This window comes from Pristiophorus japonicus, chromosome 1 (genome assembly GCF_044704955.1).
Source record: "Pristiophorus japonicus isolate sPriJap1 chromosome 1, sPriJap1.hap1, whole genome shotgun sequence".
Taxonomy (NCBI): domain Eukaryota; kingdom Metazoa; phylum Chordata; class Chondrichthyes; family Pristiophoridae; genus Pristiophorus; species Pristiophorus japonicus.
The window spans coordinates 355,231,220-355,246,484 of NC_091977.1; the positions used below are offsets into that span (position 1 = coordinate 355,231,220).

General features: G+C 42.9%; 1 protein-coding gene across 1 annotated transcript in view; it reads left to right on the forward strand.

Annotated features, from left to right (window-relative positions):
* Nucleotides 1–15,265, forward strand: part of LOC139273647 (exostosin-1-like) — a 246,591-nt gene that overhangs the window by 184,143 nt on the left and 47,183 nt on the right. The window contains exons 2-3 of the mRNA XM_070890668.1: nt 10,107–10,200; nt 13,131–13,238. Of these exons, the coding sequence (XP_070746769.1) occupies nt 10,107–10,200; nt 13,131–13,238 (202 nt within the window). The remainder of the gene's footprint in view (nt 1–10,106; nt 10,201–13,130; nt 13,239–15,265) is intronic.

Below are 15,265 nucleotides of genomic sequence, written 5' to 3' on the forward strand. Positions count from 1 at the left end.
TTTTTTAGGCGCGAAAAACGGGCGCCCAGCTCGGAGGGGCGCCCGTTTTTTTTCTTGTGGAAACTTGGGCCCAATAAATCTGAAATGTACTTCATTTTAGCCAGTAAACTGTTTCTGGATATAAAATCTATTTATATAAATCATAGAAGCATTGGGACTTGCGTAATTAATGTTATTGTTGGAATGCTTTATAATAGTTGGTAATGGACGTGTTTACATTTAAATAAGTTATGCCTCAGATTTCCCACTCTAGTAAGATCATGCCTTTTTGTTAAGCTGTCTAGGTGGTAATTTAAAACAACTGTATAAGTAAGGACCTTTTAAAATCAGTTTTTACCAATTTCCACCAATAACTTCACTGATTTATTTTGGGTGCTAAATTAGTTGCTTCCACATTAGAGAATCTTTTTTCCCATGAATTGCGACAGTGATGTCACCACAGATGTTGTAAGCTGTACATGCCATGCTGATGTGATATGCATGCATTCCTAGACCCTATTTTCTGCAAGAAAAAAAAATGAAGCCTGTGCATTTTGCATTTTGTTATGGGGTCCAGCATCAAGTTTAGATACTGCTGAGGCCTACATTCTGTATACTACAGTAAATTACAGTCTTTTATTCTGAGTTAGGTATTGAGCTAGAGCTATTACCACACTGATGGTCTCCTCAAGACTGAGGTCATCAATCAAAGGCTGGCTTGGGGGTCATACGAAGTCATTGTTTGCTAAAAGCAAGATTGCAACTAATTTCCTACGCATAACGTCCAACAATGTTTAATATCCTATTACCATAGTGGCAGATAAGTGGCTAGAGTTACAACAATAAACATAAGGGGGTATAATTTCTGCTTTGTGTGCAATCGGTGATTTGGGCGCAAATTACGCCCAAAATTGCACCCGTTTTGAAAAGTGATGTGTCCCCCCCCAAGTATTCACTCAAACTCATTTGCATATCACCATGTAGCAGTGCAATTGGGCAGCGTCCTAAAAAGTACTTTTTTTTAATATTTCAAAAATATTCCTTGATATATTTAAGTGTGATAGCTTGGTAGAGTTTGATTAACACAGCTGAAAATGGATTTATCACAAAGAAATAAGCATTTTTAATCACTATCAATCCACTACCTGTGAGTAATCTAATTTTAAATTACTGACACTGACTTAAAAAATATATCAAACTATTTTCCAGTTATATTGGGGTACAGTAGTCCCAACCTCTGTCGTCAAACTATTCAGAGACTGAACTCCAAGTCATAGTCAACATCTTCACTGAGGCGTACGAAAGCAGGGCCTTACACTAAACATCCGTAAGACAAAGGTCCTCCACGAACCTTACCCCGCCACACAGCACTGCCCCCCCAATCATCAAGATCCACAGTACGGCCCTGGACAACGTGGACCAGATCCCATACCTCGGGAGCCTGTTCGCAGCAAGGGCAGGCATTGAAGACGAGATTCAACACCGCCTCCAGCATGCCAGCGCTGCCTTCGGCCACCTAAGGAAGGGAGTTTTTGAAGACCAGGCCCTCAAATCTGCCACCAAGCTCATGCTCTATAGGGCTGTAGCGATATCCGCCCTCCTGTATGACTCAGAGACCTGGACCATATATAGTGGACACCTCAAATCGCTGGAGAAATACCACCAACGATGTCTCTGCAAGATCCTGCAAATTCCCTGGGAGGAGAGACGCACCAACATCCCCAGCATCGAAGCACTGACCACACTCGACCAGCTCTTTTGGGTGGGCCACATTGTTTGCATGCCTGACACAAGACTCCCAAAGCAAGTGCTCTACTCAGAACTCCTACACAACAAGTGAGCCCAAAGTGGGCAGAGGAAACGTTTCAAGGATGCCCTCAAAGCCTCCTTGATAAAATGCAACATCCCCACCGACACCTGGGAGTCCCTGGCCAAAGACCGCCCTAAGTGGAGGAAGTTCATCCGGGAGGGCACTGAGCACCTTGAGTCTCATCGCCGAAAGCAAGCGCAGGCAGCAGAAGGAGCGTGCGGCAAACCAGTCCCACCCATCCTTTCCTTCAACCATTGTCTGTCCCACCTGTGACAGAGACTGTGGGCTCAAGTGGGCGCTAGAATGGCGCACGTCGGGAGAGGCCCACCTAATTTGTAGAACAAAAATTGCGGCGAATACTTACCTTGCAATTCTCCGATAGCTGTTGGCCCATTTCTAGCTCGGCGCGGCGCAGCAGGAACTGCTGGGGGTGGAGCTACAGCCCTGCGCCAAAAACAGTGCCGGCAGTTGCGCGCATGCGCAGTAGCTCCTGGCCCATCCAGCACGTCCTGTCTCTGGGCGACGACCCTAACCCAGGCCAAAAGGCCGTCGCCTCGATCCCCGGCCAAGTGGCCTCACACTGCTTATCTCGTCGGTGGCAGGGCCCGCCCGCCCGGCATCTCACTGGGGGCGGGCCCCGTCTGAAGAATTGTCGGCCCGGCATCTGCTTCGTGCGGGCCCCACCCGAAGTCCTCGGCAGGGCCCCATTCAGCTTCCCCCCCTGTTGAGCATCTTTCTCCTCCCAACCCCCCCCCCCCCCCCACATTCAGCATCTTTCTTCCCCCCCCCCCACTCCCCGTTCAACATCTTCCCCCCCCCCCCTTCTCTCTCTCCCCCCTTCTCTCTCTCCCCCCCTTTTCTCTCTTCCCCCCCCCCTTTTCTCTCTTCCCCCCCTTTTCTCTCTTCCCCCCCCATCTCTCTCTTCCCCCCCCCTTCTCTCTCTTCCCCCCCCCCTTCTCTCTCTTCCCCCCCTTCTCTCTCTTCCCCCCCCCTTCTCTCTCTCCCCCCTTCTCTCTCTCCCCCCTTTTCTCTCTCCCCCCCCTTTTCTCTCTCCCCCCCCCTTTCTCTCTCCCCCCCCTTTTCTCTCTCCCCCCCGTCTCTCTCCTCTCCCCCCCTTCTCTCTCTCCCCCCTTCTCTCTCTTCCCCCCCTTCTCTCTCTTCCCCCCCCTTCTCTCTCTCCCCCCTTCTCTCTCTCCCCCCTTCTCTCTCTCCCCTCTTTTCTCTCTTCCCCCCCCTTTTCTCTCTCCCCCCCTTTCTCTCTCCCCCCCCTTTTCTCTCTCCCCCCCTTCTCTCTCTCCCCCCCTTCTCTCTCTCCCCCCCTTCTCTCTCTCCCCCCTTCTCTCTCTCCCCCCCTTCTCTCTCTCCCCCCCTTCTCTCTCTCCCCCCTTCTCTCTCTCCCCCCCTTCTCTCTCTCCCCCCCCCCTTTCTCTCTCTCCCCCCTTCTCTCTCTCCCCCCTTTTCTCTTCCCCCCCCTTCTCTCTCTCCCCCCCCCCTCTCTCTCCCCCCCCTCTTCCCCTCTCCCTCTCTCTTCCCCCCTCTCTCTTTCTCCCCCCCCTCTCTTCTCCTCCCCCCCCCCCTTTCCTTCCTCCTCCTCCCTCCCCCCTCGCTGTCAGAAACACAGAGACACTGGGGGGGCCATCCCAACACACTGTTGTAGGGCTCCCGGCGCTGCAGTAGGTGATTAGAAATAATTTTTTATTTATTGTTTTTTATTTTTAATTTTTTTGGATTTATTTATTTATCATTTATTATTGATCATTTTTTATTTGTAAAAGTGAAGTGTTTAATGTTTGTAAACTTCCCGCCACCCCTCCCGCCCCACATCTCTCGTTCCATACACCTGATTTATAAAGTGTAGGCAAGGTTTTCTTAGCGTACAAAAATCTACACTTACTCCATTCTAAGTTAGTTTCGAGTAAGTTTTCACTGCCTAAACTTGCAAAATAGGCGTAAGTGGCTGGACACGCCCCCTTTTAAAAATAAAATCTGTTCTAAAATGAAACTATTCTAACTCATTAGAACTGGAGCAAACTAAATGCCGAGAATTGCAATTTCTAAGATGCTCCATTCTAAACTAGTTGCTCCAAAAAAATAGAAGCAACTCGGGCCGAAACTTGTAATTCCCATATTGACTGTTCAGTCACCTAAGAACTCATTTTTAGAGTGGAAGCAAGTCTTCCTCAATTTCGAGGGACGGCCTATGATGATGAGTCAGTTCTTTAGTAAATTAAAATAATTGCATTCAAAACATTTAAAAATGTCCCTTTAGTTTCATTGCGCACAAAAGATCCAGCTTAATTTTCAGAGCCTCCTCGAAGGCCTGCAAACGAGTGCTATTAGTGGAAACTCCCACTGGTGATTAATTCACCCTGGGGGCATGACGATGTTTTGAAAATTAGCACAAAAGATCGTGGACGTTTGATTTGTACAGAGCACAATATGCGTTTAAAATTCCGCGACCTATTCTGGTTTTGACCATTTCAGGTGAATTGTGCTGGAAAAAACAGCACAATCAAGTGGTAACTCCAGACTTGGTTCTTTAAATTACTTTTTAATTTAAAATAAGCTGTCAGAGATAAGTGAAAGCCTGTGGTGAGTCCCATAAAAGTGTTGTTGGAATTATGTAAATTGTGGATTGTCCTTTAATTTGGCTGTACCTTTTTAAAGTCCTTTTCTTGAGTTCTAACAATGTTCAAAATGAAATACAACTTTTACTGATTTTCTCATAATTTACCCTAGTTTTTGATGTACAGGTATAACGTTCTCCCATTTGTTACCAGAAAAATAAAACCTCATGAAAAAGCATGGGGTTTTAAATTGGCAATAAAATCTGACTTTAAAGGGCCTTGCGTGTAACTTTGATACCTTTTCAGAAGGATTTCGTCCAAAATATTTAATGTTTATATTTAAAAAGAAAAATCTGTATTCTAGAAAGAAGAATTCTTGGCAGGTATACATTGTTGAAATATTAAATACATGAATCCTAATTTTTTTTAAAGCTCTCTTGAAATATTATTTGGATGTGGCACGGAGGAGCTGATCAGATTAACTGTAAGCTCCGATCCTCAAACCCTTTTATTTCAATTTTATTTGAAAGCAATTTCATCCTTGATGGGATGAGTGGTATGCTAAATGGAGTAGAGCGTAATAAGACCCTGTAGAAAGATTTGCTGTGTAAATTTGAAGATTAGTTGATCTTTAGTAATTTTGTAATAAATGCCAAAACTCCTTAGATTGGACAACATCCAGTGATGGCCCATGTAAAGGCAGAGCTCTATTCTTGTTGAGGTTCACTTTCTCTGCATCTGTAGCCTGTCTGTTTAGTGGTTTAGGTCAGTGTTAAAAGACCAATAGCACTATTTGCCCTGGCCACCTTTCTTCCCTCAACTATTGCCACATAAAATCAGATTAATTGGTCATTCATCTCATTGCTGTTTGTGGCTTGTTGGTGGCACAGAATAGCTGCCGTATTTGCTTAAATCTGTGTACTTCAGAAGTAATTAGTTTCAATGTGATTTGGTGCTGTAAAAATACAAGTACAAACTCCATTCTCTCCCCATGAGGAAAAGAAGTGAACCGTTCTGTGGTTTTGTGGTAACTTAACATTATGCTAGTGCAGTATATTTGCTACCCAGCATCTCCATGCCAATAACCAGATTTTGCATTTATATAGTGCACTTAAGCATCCCAAAGTGCTTCATTGGAGTGCAGTCAGTCAAAAATTTACATCAAGCCAAAGAAAGAAGATATTACAATGGGTGACTCAAAGCTTGGTTAGAGATTGGTTTTAAGGAGGGTAGAGCAAGACAGAGGTTTAGAGAGAGAATTCCAGAGCTTGGAGCTTATACGTCTGAAGGCACAGTGTTGACCAAAGTTGGGGGAGTGTCGAGTTCTCAGAGGGTTGTAGGGCTGGAGAAGATTGTAGAGGGAGGGAGGAGCAAGGCCTTGAATGGATTTGAACACAGGAATGAGCATTGACGGGCAGTGTTAAGCAGGTGGAAGTAGGCGGTCTTTGTGATAGAGAGGATGTAGGGTTGGAAACTCACCTCATGGTCAAATAGGGCGCCAAGGTTCCGAAAGGTTTGGTTCAGCCTGAGACCGTGGTCAGGGAGGGGGATAGAATCAGTGGTGAGGGAATGGAGTTTATGGCGGGGGTCGATGACAATAGGTTTGATTTTCCTGATGTTTCATAAATAAAGGTGCAAGAATCTCCATGCTGCAATCTTTCAGGGGTTCTACATCGGATCAGGGCAACATTTTTGACTTTACAGGAAAGAAGATTAAAAACAAGTTCCAGGAGCTAGTCCCGTGTTAATTCATCTGCACAAGTCTTCAGCTTCTTGTTCATGGTTTACTGTTCCCAAAAGAGGAACAAGAATAACATACAAAAACCTGAAGCAATAAAGTGCCTTTAATGTGTCGTTAATTTTATTGTACTTTGCAATGTGGCACATTCTTGGGTCTCTTCTGGGAAATCATAGGGGATGCTGACTTAGTTACTGTGGATCAGGAATCAGCAACAGCAGTACAGAAGGAAGCGTAGAGAGTAAAGCTCAAACCATCGTCTCTGTGCCAGTGTTAACAGTTCAACTGGCGCTATAGGATGTAATTCTATTTTCCTGTCCTTTTCATGAAATTGTGATGAAATGGGCAACAATAAATCTGAAATGTACTTCATTTTAGCCAGCAAACTTTCTGAATATAAAATCTATTTGTATGAATCATAGAAACATTGAAACTTGTGTGATTAATGTAATTGTCGGTAATGGGCATGTCTACATTTAAAGTATAAGGTATGCCCCAGATTCACCATTCTAGTAACATCATGCCTTTTTGTTAAGCTACCTAGGTGGTAATTTAAAACAACTATAAGTAAGGACCTTTTTAAAATCAATTTTTACCAATTTCTACCAATAACTTCATTGAGTAACTTTCTGTTGGAAATAGTGACACATCAGGGTCTCCGCGCTTGGTAGTCTTAGCAGCAGCAGCTAGAAATGAGTTGATCTGAAAAAGCTGAGTGACTTGGTCTGCTCGTCCCCATGGCGTACACAATTCCCCCATACATCCCATGCATTAATAATATTGCTAATATTGGCTCTCAATGTGGAGCCAAACCCTAAATTTAAACAGATTCATCCTTCTAATGGGATGTAACAGAACACCATGATTCTCCTCTTCTTGCAATGTGGACATTAGCTGATTGCTTGCAATGCAGCAATGGTATTTAAGAACTTGGGGAAATCCTAGCACCCATAATAATTTTGCTTGTTACATTTTTTGTAATGTATATTTCCCAGTGTGCATGTGTAACTTCTCCTTGGGGTTCTCCTACATAGTATTGTTATTGGGCATGTGACCAGCTGGGACAGCACCTTTCGTGTGACTCTCAGGCTTAAAGGGTATCTATTTTTTAAGTTAATTACCCTATGCTTCTGAAGTAGCGCTGAAGATTTTTTTAAAACTCTGCCATGCCATTCCCTTGCCCCTTCCTCTTGCTCTCATTCTGTCCACGGTTCCCATACTGGTGGTGTTGGCTACAGCAGTGTGGCTGCATTCTCTGGGCTCCAGCTTTACTTTGATGACCATTTGTCTTCCTTTCCCTCCTTTTCTCCTTTTCTCCCTGACCTAACTCTCGTCTACCTGCTAATCCTGCTTTGCCTTTCCCCTTGCACCCCCAGCCCCAGCCTCTCAACCTCCTTCATGCTATCCCCCTCCATCCTCTAGCAAATTGAATGTGCAAAATGTGGATTTTTAAGATACTCCAGAAAAATCAAGTTGCTCCAAAAAAAAATGGAGCAATCCTGGGAAATTTTGAGCCCTATAAAACGTTAATAAGGCCACAGCTCGAGTACTGTGTGCAGTTCTGGTCACCTCATTACAGGAAAGATGTGATTGCACCAGAGAGGGTACAGAGGAGATTTACAAGGATTTTGCCTGGTCCGGAAAATTTTAGCTATGCGGGACCATTAAATAGGCTGGGTTTGTTTTCATTGCAATAGAGGAGGCTGAGGGGTGACCTTATTGAGGTGTATAAAATTATGAAGGGCCTAGATAGAGTGGATAGGAAGGACCTCTTTCCCTTGGCAGAGGGGCCAACAACCAGGGGACGTCGATTTAAAGTAATTGGTAAGAGGTTTAGAGGAGATATAAGGTGAAATTTTCTCCCCCAGAGGGTCTGGAACTCAGGAAGGATGGCAGAGGCAGGATCCATCACCACATTTAAGGGGTGCTTGAATTTGCACTTGAAGTGCTATAACCTGCAGGGCTACGGACCAAGAACTGGAAAGTGGGATTAGGCTGGATAGCTGTTTGTCGGCCGGCATGGACACGATGGGCCGAAATGGCCTCCTTCCATGCCATAAATTTCTATGATTCTATGAAATAATTTGTCTGGGAACCTATATGAACTCAAACTTCTGGCTTCTCAGAAGGAGAGATTTCTGACAAGCATTCCAGCAATTATTTCTAACATGGAAATGCTTAATATGGGTTAGTTTAATCATTTTCTTGTGCATTTTGTAATTTTTATGTCTTGCTTCTGTTGCAAATCTTACTTCAAGTAGTAAGTGCTTGGCTTCGTGAGAAACCCAAGATGGTGACTGAAAGGATGTGCAAAATATATTTTGAAGAATTTGTTTTGTTTTTTTCTGTTTCTGTCACATTTGAAGTCCCAAGTTTTTTTGAACCTACCTGTTCAGTTGTGATTGGCTCAAATTTGTATGTTTATAAAGCAACAATTGATCAAGTGCAATAAATGTGTATGTATATACACATTTGACACCTAAAGTGTAATACTGAAGTCCTTTGGATTAGTGGACAGTAGTTAACTGCAGCTGGTTTGGTTTCACTCATCTTGGAAACACCTAGTGGTCTTGACTGTCTCATCATAGAATCATGTTAATATTTTCCAAAAGAAGAGTGTCTGCTTCCTGTAGGTTTTATTCAGCGGAAGTATTGGATCTGAACATTCAGACAATCTGTTTACTGACCCCTCTCACTGATGAAGTGCTGGATAAATGGTAAATTAAATTGGCAAAGTGGAGCTTGATTATGAAATAAATCTGAGTGCAACCAGTTGCAAACTGTGAACGTTCCACTTCTAACCATGACTCAAGTCATTGGAGTTTGTACTTTCAATTAATTTTGAATATATTTTTAAAAATTGCAGTACTTCTACTTTGAAGCCAGTTTTTGTGCTTTAATTAATATAGTATGGTTTCATTATTATATTTAATCTACGCAGGGACACCCTTATCCATTGACACTGACCTTTTATGGTGCAAATTAGCTCTACATGGTTGTTCAGCAAATGTTTCTGAAGTGTGCATTCACACTAATTATTGGGTATTCTAAATAGAAAATTGGCTTACTCCCTTGTGCCCATCCTGTGTAAACATAAATAGCTTTACATTTTAAAACAAAATTGTTTGTGTTTCTTTGCCTGTGGGCGAGGATTAGGTTGGTGCTGGGAAGAAAGAAGCTCCAAGCTCAGTTGGAAATGGCGGGGAGTGGGACAGAAAGGCAACTTCCCCCACAGAGCAGTGTGAACCTCAGAGAAATTGGCAGCATTTCAACCTGCATTTCTTTGAAGATCTAGCAGTTGCATAGGATCAAAATGGCATGCATTTATAAAGTGTTCTCTAAGACTAGCAAACCTGAATCGATCCTCCAGTCTGAACTATATACCCTGCTTACACTGATGTCAGAAATCAAATCACAGTTAGAAGTAGGCTCCTGGAATCATTTTTTCCCCTCCTTCCTAACCCAGGGGTGCTGAGGCCCGTTATCACACCTCTACCAGTGCCGTGGCTGAAGTCAGCCAGGTCAGCACAGACTGGGGATTGAAATGGCACCTCCTTGTTCACTGGGTAAATTTCCTGAGCCATTTGGGGAAAGCCGCATTACCCATTTCAAGTGCCCAGTGTTAAGATCAGCAATCTCGTGGTTGATTTACTGGATGAGTAACTCAGAGCCCAGGACTAATAATCCAGAAAACATGAGTTCAAATCCCACCATGGCAGTTTGAGAATTTGACTTCAGTTTTTTTTAAACTGGAAATAGAAATCTGATACCAGTAAAAGATGTTGGATTGTCATAAAAACCTAACTGGTTCACTAATATCCTGTAGGGAAGAAAATCTGCCATACTTACCCGGTCTGGTCTATATGTGACTCCAGTCCCACACCAACGTGATGGGCAGTAAGTGCCACATCCCGAGAATGCATTTTGAAATGGTTAAATACTATTGTTGATTGAGTTGCGAAAATATGGTTAAGCTTTATTTTATTATTTGTTCCTATTTATTCTTTCCTAGATATGATTATCGTGAGATGTTGCACAATTCCACCTTCTGTTTGGTTCCAAGGGGCCGTAGACTAGGATCTTTCCGGTTTCTGGAGGCTTTACAGGTAACTTTTATGTACAATGGATATAAATGATGCTGTGCTTTTTAAAAAAAAAAACTAAACTTGAGGTTGAAAGCAACAGTACTATTAGCATCTTTCTTCGTTGGTGTGTGTATGTGTAGCATTTATGTTCAGTGGAGATGCTCACTTACATTTAGGATTCCATAACTAATCCTATTACACTTGAATGCAGTTACACCTGCCTTTTTACTACAACCAGTCCAAGTGTGCATAGCTGTTGGTGAAAGATTGTTTTCTGCTTCTCCCCCCACCCGCACAAAACAGTAATCTAATTAATTAGGATCTTATAGTACATTGATATGTAAACTGTAACCCTGACCCCAAGCAATCCAGCCCTTAAACTCAAACAAATCAGGACTATTTGTGCTTGTTTCTTATTCTCTGGATTGTCCTGTTTGAATTTAATGTTTTGGAAAGGACAGTTATTAACAATGCTGCATCATTGATGAATGAATCCTTAATTAAACACACACATCCTTAATGAAAAACACAATATGTTAGTACCAACAATTTGCGATGTAAATTAAGGTGCAAATTAATGGAAACATGGAGTCCTCAGGTGACTGAAGAGTCCAATGTGGGACCTACAGTCTCTGTCACAGGTGGGGCAAACGGTGGTTGGAGGAATGGGAGATTGGGGTATCTGGGTTGCCGCGTGCTCCTTCCGCTGTCGACGCTTGGCTTCAGCTAGCTCTTGGCAAAGACACTCAGTGTTCAGCGCCTTCCTGGATGCTATTCATCCACTTTGGGCAGTCTTGGGCCAGGGATTCCCAGGTGTCGATGGGGGAGTTGCACTTATTCAAGGAGGCTTTGAGGGTGTCCTTGAAGCGTTTCCTTTGCCCACCTGGGGCTCGCTTGCAGTGTCGGAGCTCAGAGTAGAGTGCTTGTTTTGGGAGTCTCGTGTCAAGCATGCAGATGATGTGATCCGTCCAGTGGAGCTGATTGAGCGTGGTCAGTGCTTCGATGTTGGCCTGAGCGAGGACACTGACGACGGTGCGCCTATCCTGCCAATGGATTTGCAGGATCCTGCGGAGGCAACATTGGTGGTACTTCTCCAGATCTTGATAACCGGGGGGGGGGGGGGGCAGTGCTGTGTAGCGGGGGCAGGTTTGTAGAGGACCATTGTCTTACGGATGTTTAGTGTAAGGCCCATATTCTCGTATGCCTCGGTGAAGGTGTTGACGATGGCTTGGAGTTTAGCCTCTGAGTGTGCAAGCGTCGTCTGCGTACTGTAGTTCAATGAAGGAGGATGGGACGACTTTGGATCTGGCCTGGAGATGGCAGAGGTTGAACAGATTCCTGTTTGTCCTGTAATTTAACTCCACTCTCGCGGGGAGCTTGCTGAGGGTGAGATGGAGCATTGCAGCAAGGAAGATTGAGAAAAGTGTTCGTCCGATGACACAACCTTGCTTGACCCTGGACCGAGCGTGGAATGAGTCTTTGATGGATCTGTTGGTCAGGATCACGGCTTGACTGTCATTGTGGAGCAGGCGGAGGACGGTGACAAAGTTTTGAGGGCAACCGAATCTGCGGAGGTTGCTCCATAATCCGCCACGGTTGACAGTGTGGAAGGCATTTGTGAGGTCAAAGAAGGCCATGAACAAGGGTTGATGCTGTTCTCTGCATTTCTCTTGTATCTGCCATGCGGTGAAGATCATGTCCATTGTGCCCCTTAGTGAGCGGAATCCACATTGCGACTCTGGGAGGAGCTCTTCAGCCACAGGGAGGTGATTGAGGAGGATTTTTGCAATGACTTTTTTGGTGATCGACAGCAGGGAGATTCCTCTGTAGTTACCACAGTCGGACTTGTCACCTTTCTTGAAGATGGTCACGATTACAGTGTCTCAGATCTCCTGGCATGATCTCGTCCTTCCAGATAAGAGAGATGAGGTCATGAATCAGAGCCAGTAGTGCTTCTCCGCCATGTTATTAAGACCCTCAGACCTCACTAAGAAGAATATTGAGGCTTTAGAGAGGGGCAACACAGATTCACTGGACTGCTGCCTGATATGAGGAAATACAAATACAAAGGAAGATTTGAAAAATTGAGCCTTTTTTCATTAGAACAAGGCAGATTGTGGTGCAATATGGTAATATTTAAAATTCTAAAAGGATAGGACAGAGTAGATAAAATAACTGTTTTCAGTAGTTGAAGGTTCTAAAATGAAGGGCCATAGATCCAAGAGTAAATGTCAAAGGATTTGGAACAGAGGCAGGAGAAACATAGAGTTGTGAGGCTGTGGAATTCACTTATTTTGGTTAGTGTTTGAGGCAGATACTATGAAAACGTTCAAAATTAGATTGGATAGGTGAATAAAGAAATGGGATAAAGGGATATGGGAACAGGGTAAGTAACTGTGATTTGAGAACGAATTGCTCGTGTGGGAATTATTAATAGTGATAGTGGTTGGGCCTAATGACCTGTTTCCAAGGTGTCACTTCTGTGTATTACTTTGTGTTTCTATGGGTATGGTATTACATAACTGGGTTAGTCATCCAGAAGTCTGGGCTAATAATCCATAGAACACGAGTCCCATCCCAATTTGGTTGATTCTTAACTGCCATGTGAAGTGGCCTAGCAAACCACTTAATGTGCCAAACCTGCAGCGGTTTAAGACGACCACCACATCCGAAAATGAAATTAAAAATCTGTAGTCTTTACTGTTAATTATCTAACATTTTCTTCCTAACTGTTTCTTCCATAGTTCATCCTCCAGCAGAGGAAGACAATGTTTCTTAAGCAATGAGTAGGGCAATATATCATAGGCAAAAAGTTCTCAAATCTGAAATCTTACCACAGATACCAAAGAATATTCGTTAATTTTACGTACTTATTTAGGCATTTTTATCTTTCACACACACGTGTATGTTTTTCGTTATAACTATTAATAGTTTTCTGTAACTTGTTACAGGCTGCATGTATTCCAGTGATGTTAAGTAACGGATGGGAGCTGCCATTTTCAGAAGTCATTGATTGGAACCAAGCTATTGTCGTTGGAGATGAAAGGTTGCTACTACAGGTAGGAGAGCTGTATTGTAGCCATAAACGTTTAGTGCCGTAATCACTCATTGGCCTGAAATTTGTGGTCAGGCTGACAACAAACTAGCAGCGTTCGCTGTCGTTTCAACTTTGAAAATGACCGCAACTTCGGGATTTGTTGCATGCGTCACAGAGAAATGTTATTCGAAAGTAAACTTCCAGGTTTTTCTGTATTCGAATAGTATGAAGTTGAGGAAACTGCTGGAGTATTGGCATGTAGATAAGGATCAAGGTTCTACTGAGCGTGCTGGTGTACGGGAGGACTGGGGGTGGTCACTGGAATACCCATTTTCAAAAAGGGAGGACAGAGCTAACCTGGGTAATTGCAGGCCAGTTAGTTTAACATCTGTGGGAGGGAAAGTTTTAGAATTTATTTAAAGATGAAATTTCTCTTTATATAAATATTTAGTAAATAATTAGAAGCACCTAGTACGAATTTCAGCAAAGAAGATCGTGCTTGACAGACCTGATTAATGGAGTTCTTTGAGGAGGTGATAGATATGGTGTACATGAACTTTCACAAAGCTCTTTATAAGGCACCACACAGGAGACTATTGGTGAAGATTAATAGGTATGGAATTATGGTAAAGGTAGAAAATTGGATTAAAAACTCGTTAGAAGGGAGGAAACGGGGAGTAGGAGGTGAGGACAATTTCTCAGTGGTAGGAAGTGGGTATTCCAAAGGGTTCTGTTCACTATGTTGATCACTGATTTGGATATGAGACCAGATTTGCAAGACAGCACTAAAATAGGAGGCATATGAAATAAATGACCAAAGAAAACACTACCGGATATTCATGAGATGGTGGAATGGGTAAAAATGTGTCAGATGGAATTCAATGTCAGTAATTTTGGTTTAAAAGTAACAATTACATTTGGAGGGTGGGGTGGGGGGCGGGGGAGGTCGTTGGATGTTGTGGAAGAGCAGAGGGATTTGTGGGTCAGGTTCACAGGACAATAAAAGTAGCAGCTCCAAGTAGAAAGGGGCACAAAATAAGCTGATGGAATACTGGGTTTTATGGCAAGAAATGTAGAAGTCGACTTCACATACCTGAACTAATTTACACTCACTAAAAGACATGAGTATTGTAACTGTCTCTGGAATTAATAATGTATGGTAATTATTTGGAGAATTCTGTTGTGTCTGTCTTGGTAGAATAGGTCATGATCCAATTCTTTCCCAGTAATTATGTTCAGTGCAGGTTATCACAGATGTTTTCATATTGCATTGTTACAGTTGTGAGGATTTCCCCAGCTAGAATTACATTTTATTTTAGTTTGGATCCAGAGTTCGCACTTCACAGGAACCTGTTGCTGCAGGAGGCCAATTACAGGTTTCCTGTGATTCATCAAATGCTTTTTAATAAAAACAGCAGTTAAACATTAAACAGACAACTTCACATACCAGATAATTATACATTCCTCATATTACAGTACTTGTCAAAGCATCTAGATCAATTTTATTTTGTCATTGACTTGGACCTCTTAAATATCAATTTGCAGTTTTTTCAAATTCAATTAAAAAAAAAATACTGTACCACAATATTGCCGAGATGAAAAAGTAGATGGAAAATCCAGCCTCTGCCGATACTACTGTATAATCAGCCACAAGGTTGTGTGCATCACCCAGATTGACGTACCTTCTTTCCTTCACCTATTTCTGCTCCTGATGAAGTAGTTCAGGTCAGAATCCAGTTGTGGGGGGAATCACATCCCACAGCCTACTGCTAAATGGCACATCAGGTTACTCTTTTAATAAAGTAGCCTTTTTTAATCTCAATGTATGTCAATTGCATTTTGCTGCTCCCAAACAGAACATGACAATAGATGTATACCAGCAAATAGTGCTATCATATCTGCACAGTTCTGCATATTAGTGTATAATTCAGCTTACCACCAGCAACATCTGTGATGTCAAATTTAATGTGTCATATTTGCACCTTATTTGGCTTAAATTTAATCACAACTAAACATGTCCGGAACGTACCAATAAAAACAGTCAGGTAG